The sequence below is a fragment of the Thermobia domestica genome, chromosome 15, assembly GCF_964235325.1.
Source record: "Thermobia domestica chromosome 15, izTheDome1.hap1.1, whole genome shotgun sequence".
Lineage (NCBI taxonomy): Eukaryota > Metazoa > Arthropoda > Insecta > Zygentoma > Lepismatidae > Thermobia > Thermobia domestica.
In genome coordinates, this window is record NC_137468.1 from 16354936 (window position 1) to 16372916 (window position 17981).

The following is a 17981-nucleotide window of genomic DNA, read 5'->3' on the forward strand; positions in this document are numbered from 1 at the left end:
GAGACATATCGGGGAATTCGTCTGTAGCGGATCACTGGTTAAATTCCGATAAACCACGGACGCGGTGGAAAGTTATTCCATTGTGGAGGGGCTCTATTAAAGAAATAGATAGACTTTGTGTGGAGGCTGTGATCTATCAATGTTTAGTTCTATGCTTCCAACACTGGGGCAATGGTCCGCCCTGTGCCTTTAGCGCATTGTATTGCTAACCTCGTTATTGCGCGATCTCTAATTGTGAGGTCGAGATAAGAATCTCCTTGTATGGCAGCCTGATACAGATAAAACAGTGATTTCCTAGGCAATTTATAATTTTCATCAATTACTTCTACTACTTAGAAGCTGGCGGGCTCTGACGGAGTAAATGCCGGGATGGGACTTAACTATTGTGAATGTGCGCGTAAACTTCAATATAGTTTTTTTCAAAAAAACTTTCCATTCTGTTTACAACTACCTTTGTCTGTATGGTCAGTGCCCTAATCTTCGGAACTGGAAGCCTGGGTTCGAATGCCAGTGGGTGTTCATGTCATTCGGATTCCATTTTATGTTGTAGATCTATTCCCATATAGCCTTGCTGCTGAAAGGGACACGAAAGTCCAAATCAACTTATTGCTTCTATTTACTTTTAGTGCACACTTTGGGCAATTGATTGTTTGGATTAGGGTTTAGAGTTCCTTTTTGGTATTGAGGGAAATGATACGTGGACCTATATCTTAATGTGGGATCGGATCTGAATCCCATGGGGTCTCCATGGCGAGCTCCTTAGACAATTTGTCTTATCACCTATTTAACCATCACTTACTTACCGCTGTCGATGTCATTCTTAGGATACGCGTTGTTTGTGACCGCTCTTCCATCTCCCTCTCCCCTACATGGTACCGTCAAAGTGAAATGAAAAAAAAAAAAAAAAAAAAAAATCACGGGCCCTTACCTATGTGGAAAATTTGGTCGAAATCGGTTGGGTAGTTCAAGAGATTGCGAGTCACAAACTTATTCATTTTCAGTTTTATCCTATAGATTGTAACAAAGCGAAATTTGAGTGACGTGGTAGCCTTGTTTCTGAAATGCATCATAATCAGTGCACATCAGGTTGTTTTTGTGAATTTCCAGAAACAGAAAATAATAAAATTTAAACGTGTATACATTATTTACAATTCAGTCATCTTAGGACCTACTATGTGTAACAGATTATGAAAAAGAAGTGTCACATACATAACAGTGTTCACCAATTAAGACTCATTCATCCGTTTACTTTGGCTATATTGAAACAATAAAGAGATGCAGTCTATCCAGAACTAAGAAAAATATAACAACACCGTTGGCTGCGTACACTAATTCAATGGAAAATTAATAACTAAATGAGCTAGTAAAATCTTTAACATCAGAAAATAAGATTACAGTCGTAGAAATCTAGAGGGGGGGGGGGGGTGGAAGTATAAATAAATTTAATGGTGGTACAGTGGACCAGTACAATTTTCTGGATTCAGCTTTGTTTTAAATCAGATTTTACTTTTTCGGTAGATAAAATATATATATATATAATACATTTTTTATTCGGATGAATTTAGAATGATCTTTCCTTCATTGATTATGATAAAAATTTTATCTAATTTCTAATTGTATTCAACTTGAAATTTCACATCCTTCTATGATCGTTTTATGTTCATATCTTATCAATTCAGAAGAAGGGAATTGCCTATCTTCTGTTTCAGTGTGATGCCCGTTGTTTTCTCAGTAGGTCGAAACTTCTTGCTAGATTCTTCTTATAGGTATCGCAAATAGAAAGACGACGACTCACTGAAGAAGACTGGTGTCACCATTGAAATAGTTTAGGACCAAGTTCAAAACTGCATTTACTGTTCTGAGTAAGTTTGTGGTGGACAACATCGTGTTCGTGGGTTTTTTTCGGGGTACTCCAGTTTTCTCCCACATTCTCATTTCACCAACTATTCCATCATTCGTCTCCTTTAGCCTAACGGGCATAACCGTGGAACGTTACACTGAAAGATTTCATTTTCATTTTATATTTACCGTTAAGTAATTTTAATAATTTAACAGTATGCTTCAGTTCCTCTCGTTAACTGAACATAATTAAATGGTATTGGTGAATGTAGAAATTTAAACATTACTTTTAAAGTGTTTGCTTTTATGTTATTCTTGCTTAGCTTTTGCATTACAGAATGGACACTTGAGGTGTTAAAGCTATTTCTAGCTTATTCTCTGAATTGTTGTAAATGATTGTTTTTCTTGTTAAAAAAAAAAAAAAAAAAAAAATTATTTGTAAATGAACTATGATGGTAATATGCCAAGCGACTCATAATAATGACAAGAATGGTAACAAAGTAACTGGTTCAAAGAGTCCTTAGTTCGATTCAAGCTGTGTGAGTTTGTGGAAAACACCATTGCTGTGTTTGCTCTTGGTATTTCTTCATTCTGAGTATAATTTTCTCCTACTTCTTCATTCAATGCTTTCGCTTTCCATGTTTTTTTCTGTAGGCTGCAGGCTAATAACAATGATTATATATTTTTTTTCAGAAAGTTGTGAGTCATCAGCAGGCAAACGTCATTATCAGTTTAAATTCGCCTGTTTCGTTATCACTTAAAGATGGCGTGGACAAAGTTTCAAATATTGATTGCTGTCGTAATGGTCATCACAGGCTCTATAAACACACTCTCAACGAAGTAAGTTGGTATTTATTTTTATTTACCTTTTGCAGTGTCTTAGTTCATAGTTTTAGGTTAAAAAAATACATTAAGTATAATATAACAGTGCGAGATACCCGGCATTGATACCCGGCGCCTCCTCCATGTAAAGTCTTGCTTGTGCAGGTGTTGGTAGAGCAAATTATAGTTCACATTTTTTTTTTTTTTTTTTTTAACTATCAAATCTTACTACAAAATTTACTGTAATATGAAATAGATATAAATTTTTTAATCTTTGTATAAAAGTAGGTGTTCTGTTGATTTGATAGTTTTGGGAAGAAATTCTTATTAAGCAAGCTGCGTGAGGAGAAATAAGATACGTAATGCTGTACTGCAAGTAGAGAGAGGTTAGAGTTTTAATAAAGCTCTGCTGCAAGTTAGGCCGGTGTTTTCCAAATGCTCTGTTGCCAGTAGAGAGAGAGAGAAAGGTAAAAGTTTTTGTAAGGTTTTACTGCAAACCAGGAGGAAAAGAAGAACCTGAAACTCCATTGGAACTTGAATTTTTGGGTTTAGCTGATGTACTTTCAAGGCTCCATTGCAAACCAAGAAAGGGAATTTAGCCAGTCGAAATTAATATTTGTTCTTAAAATTTTCTTGGTTATGTAGGTGTTTTAGGTGAAGCAGTGGCACTGTTGTTTCTTCGTCGTCATATGACCAGCGGTGTTGCTTTTGTTTCCTTATTCGCAGCTATAGTATTCAGCAGTAAGTGCACATGGTTGATGTTCGTAATTAGAAGCACATGTTAGGTGTTTGTAAACACAGCCATGTGAGATATTACAATATTTTTAGATTTAATGCGGAATGTGTAAAGAAATTGCTAGATATAATTCTGGATATAATATTTCTTTTAGGATTTCTTTGTTATAGCCTGAGTATCCTCGTGGCTATATTAGCAGTCAAAGGTTCGGGAGACCTGCACTCGGTACTTAGTGGGATCTCATGTGGTTCGGATTCCACGGTAAGCAACAGAGTCATCTGATGTGACGTCTGTTTCTAAAAATGGTGTTAAACTCCAACAGATTTCACGGGGGGCGCGGTGGCTCAGTGGTAGTGCGTTCACCTCCGGTGCTTGGGGTCCCTGGTTCGATCCCAGCTCGCGCCGTGTGGACTTTGTGGTGGACAAACACCGTGCTCGTGGGTTTTCTCGGGGTTCTCCCGTTTCCTCCCACTTTCTTCATTCCACCATTTCACTCATTTCTCATTATCACCGTCTCCATTAGCCTAACCGGCATAACCGTGGGACGTTAAACTTAAACATTTCATTTCATTTCATTTTTTCCAACAGATTTCTTTATTTTAACCAGAAGAAGCTGCTTATTTTGTAGCTGATTCATTGTAATATAAGGTTCAGATTGAGTTTAAGATTATTCATAGCATTATTGTATGAATCATAGCATAGCATCTCATCACTCTTCATTGCAGATCGCAAAATTAGAATATTAGGTCTATATATAAGTGTCCCTGTTTTCGAGCGGCATTTTTAATGATAGAGTATATCCCAAGTTTCATCTCCCTAACTTCTAGCGAAGGAGACAAAAGTCTTTTTATTCCTTTCCCCTTAGCATAGAGTTTATAAAGTCACCATTTCTTCTTCCGTTTTTCCATGACAAGGAGTATTCTCAGTAACACTCCCGCCTTTGGTGCGAGCAGTCCCGGGTTCGATTCACGGTGGAGACACTCATTCAAGAAGATGTAGCAGCTTTTCAGACCTGCCATCCCGAGTGTGATTTTTTCCTGGGTTTTCCTCATACCAGGCAAATGCCGGGATGATACTTAACATACAGTACCAGACTGCTTCCTTCCTTCCCCCTTCTTCAAATCGTGTACTCGCCAAGGGACGTCTTCTCTCATACGTGACGGGTTTAAGGCCAAACCTGCCGGTAATGCCAAGAAGGATATGTAAATAAAGAAATAAAAGGAATATTTTGTCCAAATTTCATTTTTCTAGCTTTAATAGTGTGATCTGGGTGTAGATTAACGAGTCGTTTTACTGTTTTTGAAGACGCACACTATTTTCTATGCGTAATTCACCGTAGTTTCCAAAATAATGAATGCTGCGATGCGAACAAACCTTGATAGGTGTCTGATATTTTTACAACATATACAATTTTAAATGTTCTACATACCTAGTAAATGTACTAGTATAAAGCAATAAAGTAACTGAAATTGTTTCTTTACAGGTGGGCAGACACCTTATCTTCCAAGAATAGCGCTGGAGAAGAGAAAGAATTTGTTCACCCGTTCCTTCAAGCATGTGGAATGTTCGTGGGAGAAATGCTTTGTTTAATAGCATTTAAAATATTGTTCTGCTACTCTCGAATGAGACAGGTAACAGATTTAAATTATTATTATCTTTTTTTGTTTGTTTGTTTGTTTATTTCAAAAAGTCTGTAGTTTCATTTACAGGTTAATGATCCTCTATTTTATGTGGTAAGAAACAACATGAAATTTCCCAAAAATGTTCACCATTCAATAGTTTTTTTTAAAATCTTGCGACGATGTTGCTTTCCAATTACCTTTAAGCTTTTTGGAATTTTTAAGGTAAATTTTAGACTGTCAGTCAGGCAACTACTGCATCATCACTATTTGTCCAAGGATTTTCGTTCGTACCACATTCTCTTCGGAATAAAGCAACCTTCCAAACGTACCATTCATATGTTCGTATCATATACCTGAAAGGGGGAATTCGAGGAAAATGGGGAATTTTTCTGAAAATAATAATTTTTTGAGAAGTTTAATACCCTATGAAAGATGGAGTAAGAAAAAGGGGGTTCGTTGTAGAGCTATTTCATTATTTGCAGTGAACGTAAAAACTCCAACAAATCGCACGTGTTTTTATTTTCCGTCTCTTTGTTGATCAAAGCAGGAAAGAACCGAATTTTGATACCGAAAGATTTCTTACGCGGTAGGCTTTTGTGGTGGTGACTAAATTAAAGCTTATTCTTCATCGTTTGTTTTATCGCCAACAGAAATGCTTTGTTCTAAACCCAATCTATTGTATCTTCTTCCTTTCTGTAAGTTTGTGTTTATATAGAGTGGTTTTTAAACTGAAGACTGGTACCTTTTAACTCAGAGTAAACAATAACAAGCTTCCCAATGCTCATATATTTCCTTTTTTTCCTATATATTTGCTTCTTTTCCTATAAACTCTTACATTTCCTACATTTTAACGAAACCTCCTATATTTTTGTGGCATTGCTACTTCCACTTGTGAAAATAACATAAGGAAATAAGGTGTGGGTGGATCGAGGGCATTTTGTCTCCACAGTAGGGGGTTGAATGGAGACTCTTCTGTGTTTCGTCCTTTCCTGCTTATTGTCTAAAGATAATAAAACCAAACAATATAAAGTTAGCGCAAAAATATTCATACACCTACAAAATGGAACAAAAAGTAAACTAGCTTCGTCATATTCAGTAAAAAGTTCTATGGAGTAGTGATTTTAAAGACTAATAAATAATTTATTTAGGTGTATCAATATTTTTGCACTAACTGTAGGCAAATAATTGTAGAATATATTACACATAGTCGAATCTTACTTAAAAGCGCCAACAGCAGAATGTTTGCTAATGCACACCCTTTTTACTCTTTCTTTATGGTCGTTGTTTAGTACTGGTGAGCTACGTACGAAAACACAAGAAACTCGTATAAGATTTTACAACGAGATAATTACCCATTTAGTTATACTTAGAGCATAATGTATGTTCATATAGCAGTTGATGTAATTTCTGTGATTTTTTTTATTTCTACCTATTGGATAACTGAAATGTTCCTTTTTCCCAGCTTCACGAAACCTATATTTTTTCATCGTGATTTTCTATATATATAATGGAGGCTTTCCAGTGCTAATGAAATATATATATATATATATTTCATTAGCACTGGAAAGCCTGCAATAAGGAAATTGTAGAGGGGGAGGGAAAAGGAGTCATAACACGTGTACTGTCTGATGGTCATGTTGACGACATATATATGTATTCTTAGATCTCACAAAACTTTTTAGACAGCATTTGCGAGAGAACAATATAAGCCTCTTGTGTTGTACTTTTGAAGGTCAAATAGATGACGTCATGACCCTCACCAATTTGACGAGCTCCTTCGCAAAACACATGTGATTTGTTTCGCTATGAGTCTACAACTGAACATTTAAAAAATCCAGCAGTAATAGACATTAAATGAGCATTTTAAAACAATACGCATATATGGTATGTATACTATAAATCCCGAAAGGGTTAAATATCTTGAAAAGGAAGATTGCGAACATTTTCTCACTAACTTGCCTTCTCCAATGACATCCGTGCTGGGATTTTTTTTGTATGTGTTCGGAAAGTTAGATGCAGAATTCACGCTATGAGAAATTCCCATGCCGGAGCTAAGTTCTCAGAAAAAAATCACAATGTTTGTCATATTCGTTGGCATAGTAAGTTAAGTAATGTTGTTGAATTAAGAAAATAACCCACCTTTCAATTGCAAATGAGTGCCCCCTGTGTTTGTGTCGGAAACAAACACATCTTTAATTTGCACAGTCAATTCCATGAAAAACGTAATGTTGTTTCTCTTCCATGAAAAAAGTTTTTTTTTTTTTCTCATACAAACAAGATAAGCGTTCTTAACCGTACCAACCTAGAAAGATCAGAAAAGGTCAGCCAATATTATCGGAAATTATATTTTTCTGCAGCAGAGAGATGAATGATAGGTTTTCTTAATTCTCATAATGTGAAATGCGCGGTAACTGTTCTTGAATATTGAGTTTTTAAAGATAAGAAAACGTTCTCTGCATATTGAACATCTAATAATGGTGTATTATTCTGCGAAAGCATCTGCTAATAACGATGTGTTAAATTGTATGTGTCATACTTCTTTTTGCATGTTACCGTTATTATCTTACAATTATTTCTCCTTCGCTTCCAGTAAAGAGAGGTCCTGATTCGATACCTGGCCACGCAAGTTTGTGGTGAATAGCATCATGCTTTTGAATTCCCTCGGATTCTCCCGTTTCCTCTCACGTTGTAATTACATCAGTTTTTCTGGGGCCACGGTGGCTCAGGGTAGAGCGTTCACCTCTGGTGCTTGGGGTTCCTGGTTCGATCCCAGCTCGCACCAAGTGGGCCTTGTGGTGGACAAATATCATGTTCGTGGATTTTCTCGGGGTTATCCCGTTTCCTCCAAGGATCTTATAAAATAAAGGATCTGCCCTTACAACAAAATCTTGAAGCCATACGTCACAGTTTCGCCACCCCTACTCTGCCCACTCCGCCCAATAGGATTGCAATGTTTTGAGCCAACAATCATGGCGGAAACGAAAGTAGCCAATCAGACGATGGCAGAAACGAGAGTAGCCAATCAGACATGTCGATGCTCGGTTGTTTTTTGGTTTCGTCGATTTAATAGGATGAAGATACATATGGGCAGATCCTCTATAACATCCTTGGTTTCCTCCCACTTTCTTCCTTCCACCATTTCATTCATTTCTCACTGTCTCCTTTAGCCTAGCCGGCGCAACCATGAGGCGTAAAACTGAAAAATTTCTTTTGCATCCAGTAGAGATGGGTCCTGGTTCGATACCCGGCCACGCGAGTTTGTGGTAAATGGCATCACATTCGTAAATTCGGGTTCTTCTGTTTCCTCCTACGTTCTAATTACAACATTCTTTCATAATAGTAATAATTTGTCTCCCTAGCCTAAAGGACATAACCATAGGAAGTAAATAAGAGCTAGAAACGAAGGTTTCACTCCAGTACACACACAATTCTGTTCAGAGTGCTCGTTCTAGCATCCGCTCAAATCTGCGTATGACTGCTAGATTTAAAAAAAAAAAATAAAGAAATCTTAACGTCAAAGCCTTTGCCTAAACCACGCGACATGTCAGAAATATCAAATTGATAAATCTAAAGTCATTTATTTGCTTGAGGTGTATTCTGGTAGTATATCAATGGAAGATTGTATATCGTGACATTGTGTGAATTGTAATGCCTTAGATGTATTCATTTCACCATTGTATCGCTATAATATTAAGTTAAACTTTCATAGCTGTTTCTTGATGATTGATCAAACGTTTTCTATTTTGTAATTTTTATAGGATGGTCTGCAGCCTCAAATGTATATTTTGTCAGGGAACCAAAACTTCAACCCGCTTATTTTCCTTCCGCCCGCCTTATGTGATATGACTGCCACGTCCATCATGTATGTAGGTCTTAATTTGACTTACGCATCATCGTTTCAGATGTTGCGAGGTAGGTTTATTGTTTTCTTTTCTGTATTTAGGTCATATATATGTATAGCTTTAGAATCCATGTTGCTAACATTAGAAATATATAATATATGTATATTACCTGAACAGATTACTAAAAAGAATCACCAGCATACAAAAATCATAAAGTAATGGCTTCTATGCTGTAATCTTGTTAAACAGGCACAATTAGAAAGTGCGTGTGAAAATAGACAAATATATTGGGTACTTATAAGAGAATATTCAAAATATTTTCGTTCGCTTTTGATACATTTCCGCTACTTTTCAACTCACTGAAATCCGCACTGGAGAAAAATTTCGGGAATTATTTTTCACCCATGTTTTCACCGGGATTTTTGTGTCTTCCAAGTCCTGGAAATGTTGTCCAAGAAAGTCTTTCTGGCAATGACCTATGACGTTTTCGTTGACACGTGAGGACGGGGGTTATCGTAGTTGCAGCACAGCACTGTCAAATAGAATCTGCTTATGTTTTCCTCGAATAATTTCCCCCTTCAATTTAAGGGTCTGCACATACCGAGCGCTACATGTATGTGAAGTTTCATTGTAATCCGATGTGAAGAGGTACGACGGGGAGGCATTCCGTTTTGGATATTCTGTGTATTTCGAAGAATGAAAAGTGTTCGACTCTACCTGAAATCGAACCTACACCCAGCATTACACTACTCGGTGCTCTACGTGTCCAGTGAATTCTTTTCACTTGTGTTGATCCCCAGCCACGTAAACTACATGGACTAAACCACAACTCTTGTTGTATTTGGACAAATTAGTGTGTACGTTACAGAACAGTTAAATTGGATATTGTGTGTGTTAAATGAAGGAAATAATCACAGAGTTGTGTATGTAAACACTGGGGTGTGCTTAGATACGCAGGAAATGCGCCACAGTTCGTATGATCTAAGTGACTGAGCATCGATTTCAAGAATAATAGAATGTATGGCTGTTCAAAAAGTGGACAGGGTAGCTTAGTGGTTAACGCACCAGCACGGTAAACCGAAGACCCGTGTTCGAATCTCACTCTACCCGTATCATATTCACACCTTGTTTATAAATTAAATCCGCACCTAGAAATTGATGAAAAATAATTCTTCCATATATCAACATACTACGTAAGTTCTCCGTTCATTAATTATTCCTTCTCCCTTCTGTATTCTTATCAAGCAATCTGTGATATTAGCTTTTTTTCTTCCCACTTGTCAGTAAGATTATAACTCAGCTTTTAATATGGCGCCCAGCTGGCCTAACGTAACTATTTTTATGACTTTCATATTTTAAACAAGTTTTTGTGATTCCTCAGCAGGGTTGGCAAAAACCATGGTTTTTATTGAAAAAACCAAAAAAAAAAAAAAAACGGTTTTTTGGGTTTAAACCAGGCTTTTTGGTTTAAATAATTTCCTCTATGTATTCATATCATATATGGACAGAAATAAGTTTGTTTCGCCCTGTTGTTATTATGCAACAACCGGGTTATGCTGGAAGGGGTCACATAAGCTTAAAGCGGAATCCAAACCGCTTCTCGACTTACATCCGAGAGAAATTGGCCTCCATTTGAACTCGGAACCAGGACTAATAGACCATAAATGCGATACGTCTGCCGACTCACTCACGAAGTACTCCTGATAAAAACACGTTGTACTGATCTTTACATACATGTTAATGTAATTGTCAAGAGTCATTTCAGAGGGACAAAAAGATACAGTTGCACAAGTGAAACCATTATACAGAATTACATATGGACAATTTCAAAGTACTACAGAGTACAGAAGAACTAATTTAGTCCAAGTTAGTTAACAACGACTTTTATTAGCCCAAGTTAAAGAAATACAACGACTTAATTTGCATATCAGTGAATAAAGAATAAAGATACGAATTATTTGAGTCCAATTTGGCTCAGACTCATTTATACATATTAGATACCAAAGATACTTCTGATTTCAATAAATGCCTCTCATGAGATTTGTATGACCCCCTCCCCCACACACAAAAGTACGGCATTTCGATGTATTTTATCAATAGTAAACATTATTGAAACGAAACAATATTTAGAATTTTTCTTTGATTCCAATTACATAACAATAATAACAAACTCTAAAAAAAGATCACAAAACAAACATTCATAAACTTATAAAAAAAGTTGATTTTGTAGTATAATCTTTTTGAGTAATGACTGGGGAATTTAGTCTGAATATAGTACGAATAATATACGGGAGTGAAACGTGATAACCCACAAATGTGTGTTCATCAAGATTTTACAGACACTTACACTTTTACGACCATTTTTCGTTTTTTTGGTTTAAACCAGTTGGTTTTTTTGAAAAAACCAGCTGGTTTAAACCACCTTGGTTTAAACCAGCCAACCCTGTTCCTCAGGGAGTTGTTTAGAATTTTCCTCATACATGCAAGAATAAGGTAGTTTTCTGGAGGATAAAAGTTGAAAATTGCTATTTTCTAAATCCATTCTAACGATTTTGCTTACATTGTCAAGCCTCGCTACCCCGTGAACCAGTCATGCCACGTCAGCCCTCGTTGAGTCTGTTTTTGAGACGCGTGGCTCCGATTTGATTGGGAGGACTGCAGTGTTGGTTTGTAAATGAGGGTCTCAACCAGAGATGTTCCGGAAAATCTTGTATAAGGATAAATCATTAGGTTCGGGAGAAAGAGGAAGTGTAAGGTATAGAAGGTGCAACCAAAATGTATGAATTAATTTGATGAAAATTAGTGAAGGTGTTAAGTCCAGAAAGCATTAAGCATGAGAACATGTAAGCATGAGCATTATCAACAAACAATTTAAATTAACTGTGAAAAATTTTAGATGTGAATCCATAATCTTCAAGTTTAATTATTTAAAAGAATAATTTTCGGAAACAAGTTGTAGCTATATTTTAAAATCTTATTAATCTCATTTTTGTTGTCATGTATTTTGTGTCACAAAAAGTATGTCTGGTATTGTATGTAAATGTGGTAAACTTGTCATCAAAAATGAGAAAAATCTATTGAAAAGCACATCGAGATAACTGCGTTTTACGAGATAGTACGTTTACTGCACGGATGCAAATAAGTAACAAAATTTTACTCGCCCAAGGAATAAGCTACTAGCCCACATCTCACAATAGAAATTATTTACTTACCTTCGATATGATATTAAATACTCGCCCGCACTGATGAACCACTCGCCCCGGGCGAGTGGGCGACTGGTTATTTGCATCCCTGGTTTACTGTAATCTTCAGTGTATTAATAGTTTAAGTTTATTACTTTGAAAAGCGTTGAAACTAAATACGTTGTTTCCATCATTAGGTAATCTATACGGCATAAAGGTATTGTACCTTCCAACCAAAAATTGCCTACAACAATTTAAAGCCTAACACACACATTCAAAATAATATCATTCAAACATGTTGCACAAACAACACAATGCACACTAAATTAAATTTACTATAAATATACATTTACTAATTCAATAACTTGTTTTTCACGTTTATCTCAGTTCTGTTTATCTCAGGTCGTTAAACAGTAGTAAACATCCCTAAATCAACACCACCTCTCGCTTGAACAGTACATCATAGGTGCGTTAAAATGTACTGTTAATTTCAAATACTAACAAATGCAGTCAAAGTTACCTACGAATCTCTAATAGCTACATCCTACACTATTTTAATAATAAAATAATAATTAAAAAAAAATCACATCGTGGAGATTGGTGTGAGGCTTACGCCTTTGTTACAGTCCCAAACACCAACTATTTTAGAAGTGGCAAATAACATGGTAATCTAGCATTTTGTATTTTATCATGTTTTAATCATAAAACACTTGAAGTACCCAGGTAAGCACAATTGAGACATATTAGGTTTGTATTCCAGGGAAATACTGTAAAGTAACAATTGATTAGTCAGCATCATAACATGTATAACAAACAACGGTAGATTGCATGAAATTGGTCATATCAAAGTTATTCAGACAAACAAGAGTTAATGAATCCATGCATATTACTGTTAGCAACGAACATAAGCTTGAATCAACAATCAAAACGCTTGAAATGTAGATGGATAGCTGATAGTCCATTAATTGATTAAATTAAGCTCCATCTGGATAAGAACAGTTCTCATTAAAGCAGGTTAGACTTGACGTGCGTAGCAACTGATACTTAATACAACCGCTAAACATGTATTGACTGTGTTTGTTACTGATTAGATTTGATTATTTATTTATTTATTTTTTCGCAGGTTCTGTGATAATTTTCACTGGCTTATTGTCCGTAGCATTTTTGAATAGAGTATTAAAATGGATCGAATGGATTGGAATGATCATTGTAATTGGAGGACTTGTAATCGTCGGAGTGTCCGACGTACTTACTACGGCTGAAAGTACGCTGGGCCCAAATAATGTTATTACAGGTAAGTTGCTGGAGTGAATTTTCGGGATTCTTTATGGTAGGTTAAGTAGAGCATAACCAAACTGGTATTAAACCAGGTAATTTTTCATACTTATTTTTTCTTTCTTCCAAAAGGCCAGAAACTCAAACCCTAGTCGCATCGATTAGCGAACCCCGCAAAACCCCATGTGTTTTTCTTAATATTGATCTTCGGCGAACTCCACCTCTTCGCCGCTCACCTTATATCTCCGGCCTAAAACTTAACCAGCATATACGCCAATTTAATGATACGGTTCTTTCCACGAAAAAATAAAATCTACACCTGTTCGTAAGTTTCCAGCGTGTCAGATTTTAAAGAAACTGGCTGGAAGAACTTGGCCCCAGGCCCGTATTTATATATTGTGCGCCCCTGTGCTCTAAATAATTTACCCCTCCCCCCCTTTAGTGTTGAATTCACAGTTTTCGAGGTCGCTGAGTTTAACGATATTAGTTTTCATGAGGTTGAAGTTCATATTCGTTTCCTTGGAGTGGGGGTGGAAGAGGATGACTTTTTAAAAAAAAATAATCAGATAAGCGAGCTAATTAGTAACTACTATAATTAGAGCGAATGACACACATGAAGATATTTTCTCGCTCTTGCGCGGGACTCTGCGGGTTGCCAGTTTTAAGTGTTACTTTTTTTATTGTGAATTTTAAAAAAAATCCAAATTTTGCCGCCCTGTGCTCGAGCACAAAACAGCACTTACCTAAATAGGGCCTGCTTGGCTCACGTGGAAAGGTTCGCTTGAGGCGTTCATTTCTGACTTCTTAAATATTGTTCTAGTATATATTTAATCTATTGATACTATTATTGTTTTTGTTATATATTTGTTGTTCTGTAGGTATTACTGTATTACTGTTAATTGCATGACTTTTTATGGTTTTTTTTTACTATGTCTGTCTGTCTGTCTGCGATTTTTCAATGTTGAGCCTTCCATTCGGTAGAGCATTAAAAACTATCTGAGAAAGTGATGGAATTTTTCGCGTCACCCATACCGTTTCCGAGATATTTTTAAAAAAATAGCCGATTTCCGGGGATTTCCGGGGAGCCATATCTCGGGAACCGTTAGTCATAGAGAGAGGATATTTTACGAGAAACAGAAGAAGGTGCGGATAAAATGATTTACATGTAGGAATCCCTCTCCATTCTTTCTAAGTTTGTTCTGGCAGTGCTCTTGGAGAATTCTCAACTGGTTTGTTACTGTTGTATGTTTTCATTCTTGTTACTCGTGTTACTAGTCTTGTTACGTATTTATATATTGCTATTCTTAGTATTTATATTGAAATCTATTTATTATTGTTATTGTTATATATTTGTTATTGCCATATATTTATTATTGTATCTCCTTAGGTTTTTATTCTTTTTTACAGGAGCTTTTTTTTTATTTCTTATATTTTGATGTTTGTTTTTATTTCTTATGTTTTGATATGTTGGTGTTGATCGTGACGGGGACAAATGACCTAGAAGCTGACTTCCCCTTAAAACACCAGTCATTAAATCTGTCAATCTTTCTTCTGAGTTTTCTTTTTCGGTCGCAACTTCTAAACTTTCAAACCATGCTATTCGTACGCATAGAAGTCGTATACAAGGTGGATCATTTATTCTTGATACGCTCTTCTAGATACAAAACTGAAATTTCCAACTATGTAAATATCAACATGTGACATTGTTTACATACTCTTCAATACCAGCTGCTAACGCTCTCTCCTTCGATGCGCGCGGTCCCAGGTTCGATTCACGGTGGGAGCACTTGGTCGAAAAAGTGTAAAAAGCTTTTCTCAGGTCAGCCATCCTAAATGAGGTTTTCCTGGGTTTTCCTCATTCATGCCAGGCAAATGCCGGGGTGGTACCTAACATCAATGTCCTAGACCGCTTCCATCCTTCCCTAATACTTTCTTCCTTCCCTTTCCCCGGATAGTGTGATCGCCGACGATGTTATCCCTCATAAGTGATGGGTCGATGGTGAAATTATCAATGAATGCTTACGTGAGTACAAACAACGTTAAACTTTTTATCCAGAATCGGTGCTGTTTCTATTTAATCGAGATCAAGCCCTCAAGTATTAATTCTGCTCTGGAAACTTCCTTATAGAAAACTTGCGAAAACGATACATCAGTTTCCAATTTTTTGATAATTTATGCTTTCGTTCCGAAGTCCATAGAATGTCTTGGCTGCATGTATAGCTGATTTTTTTAAATCTAAAGTCAGTGATCCTACAGTTGAACTTGGAATTCGAACTACGTGAATTCGTCGTGCCTGGGATCAAAGTGGAGTCTTCCTATCGAAGGTTTATAACTAAATGGTTTATACACTTGCTTTTAACTTTAATTCCCAGTATTGGCGTGGGAGACCCGGGTTCGATTCCCGGCGGGAGCTCATGTGGTTCGGATTCCACGTTAATCAATAGATCCACGTCTCACATAGCTTCGCTGCTGAACGGGACGCTAAACTAAAAATCAACTCACTTTAATTCCCAGTGAAAGCAGACAATTGTTTGGCTGACTTAGCATCGTGATGCGATTGGAGACATATTCGCACTCAGTCGAAAAAGTGTAAAATGCTTTTCCAGGCCAGCCATCCTGAATGAGGTTTTTCCTCATTCACACCAGACAAATGCCGGGGTGGTACCTAACTTATAGGTCCTATGGCGCTTCCTTCTTTCCTCAATCCTTTCTTCCATCCCTTTTCCCGGATAGTGTGCTCGCCGAGGGACGTCATATCTCATACGTGACGAACTAACTTGGCCATAGATCCCCGAAGCTCATAAATCTAAGTTCGAAATCCTGGAGACTTATTCGAGTTAAGGAGTAGGGAAGTCTGTTCTTGAAACTAGAAATGACGTCGATAGAAGTCAGCGTACTGTCTAATGAACTAGACGTGTGCTAGGCGCCTTTATAATTTGACTGTCTGGGAGTTCTATACATGTCTATATTTCTTGGTTTAGTTGTTTAAATTTAGTGTATATTTTATGTATTTCATAAGCTAAAGCAGGGTGTCTATCGGTAACGAAAGTCACGAAATCAGAAAATGGTCATGAAAGTCACGAAAAAGTCGCGAAATTTAGCTTTTGGGTCACGATTTTTTTTCTTTTTTTTTAACTGTTCAAATGTAAGTACAGATTGGAAAATTTTGTTCTATAAAACGTCAAAGTTCACCACCAAAAATGTCTATGATCAGCTTTAGACGCTACCAAATCGCGAGCAAAGTACGTTTCTATCGCATGGATGAAAATTCGGCCTAATTCGCACCCAAATTCGCTCTTGAAAATTTTAGGAAATTTTATGATTTGGTAAGGAAAAGGTCACGAAATTTCACTTTGGGATTTTAGTAGACACCCTGTAAAGGAACTTGGTTATTGTATGAAATATTGTTGGTGTAAATCGAAATTTTATACAAATACAACACAAAATTGTGGCCCGTATTGCTACTTGGTAAATTAATGACTTTTTTTTTTTAATTTCCTTAGGGAACTTACTAATTGTGATGGCTCAAATCATTGTTGCAACACAGATGGTTTATGAAGAAAAATTTATATCTAAACACAACGTGCCTGCATTGCAAGCTGTTGGATGGGAAGGTGAGTTTGAAGTTTTTTCTTTCTTTTATATACGACGTTGTTGTTGTAAAATATATCAACTGGAATTATCGGCTGAAGATTCTTGAGATGCAAAGATCAATTTGTATTATTATTAATAATAATTTCATTGGCAAAATATCGTATACGAAAGTACTGAGCTACTGTTGTAGAAACAACTAGTAGTCTGCAGAACTTCGTAGACGAAATATTGCTGAGGAAAAAAAAAAAAAAAAATACGTCGTCAATGTAAATAAAATATTAAAAAAAACAACTTATATTTGGTTTTTCTTAATAGTTGCCTAAATAGTTTCAGGTATAAGTGTCAAAAAATGAGTAAAATGGCCAGATGAACAGCGAAACAAATTTAATCCGTTTCGTAAATCGAAATTGTTTTTTTCCGTTGAAATTAATGTAAATACTATTAATCCGTTCTAGCCACTGATATATGGTACTGTATATATATATATATATATATATATATACTTATTTATTTATTTATTTATTTAATTTTTTAAGTGTTTTCTGTGATGAAGAGTATAAAATGTAAAAAACAGTATCCTTTTTAGACACAAATAAGTAACAAAATGAAACAAAATGGTATGAGGACTGAAAAACACATGAAAACTTTTTCTTTAACACATAACTTCGACAGATAATATTTACGGCAAACGTACAAAAGGCACTCCTAGGCGTGTAGAATTGTCGGTACAGGCATTTGTGCGCGTTCGTCTCCCGAAATATTGTTGGTAAAGCAAAGAAAAGAATGCTCACAAAACTTTTTCGTAAACTCAATTGTTCGCAAAAGGAGAGGTTAGTAACTCGTGCGTGTGTTCAACGCCGTGTCCGTGGGTTTTCTCGGGGTTCTCCCACATTCTTATTCCACCAATTCTTCCATTATCATTCACTTGCCTTAATCACCCGTCTCCCTTAGCCTAATGGACATCATTGTAGGGCGTTAAACTTAAAAGTTTTATTATATTTTCATTTTCGAGGATCTATTGTACTTCCAAATTTAAGCAAATGGTTAAAAACATCTAAAAGTTAAAACA

The 17981-nt window shown here is 36.2% G+C and overlaps 1 protein-coding gene across 5 annotated transcripts in view; it reads left to right on the forward strand.

Moving 5' to 3' along the window:
* Positions 1-17981, forward strand: part of Tango9 (transport and golgi organization 9) — a 78529-nt gene that overhangs the window by 50494 nt on the left and 10054 nt on the right. For all 5 annotated transcript variants that reach the window (XM_081741353.1, XM_081741354.1, XM_081741350.1 and 2 more), the window contains exons 2-6: positions 2533-2679; positions 4881-5028; positions 8778-8931; positions 13167-13337; positions 16822-16932. In XM_081741353.1, the coding sequence (XP_081597479.1) occupies positions 2603-2679; positions 4881-5028; positions 8778-8931; positions 13167-13337; positions 16822-16932 (661 nt within the window). In that variant the 5' untranslated portion in view covers positions 2533-2602. The remainder of the gene's footprint in view (positions 1-2532; positions 2680-4880; positions 5029-8777; positions 8932-13166; positions 13338-16821; positions 16933-17981) is intronic.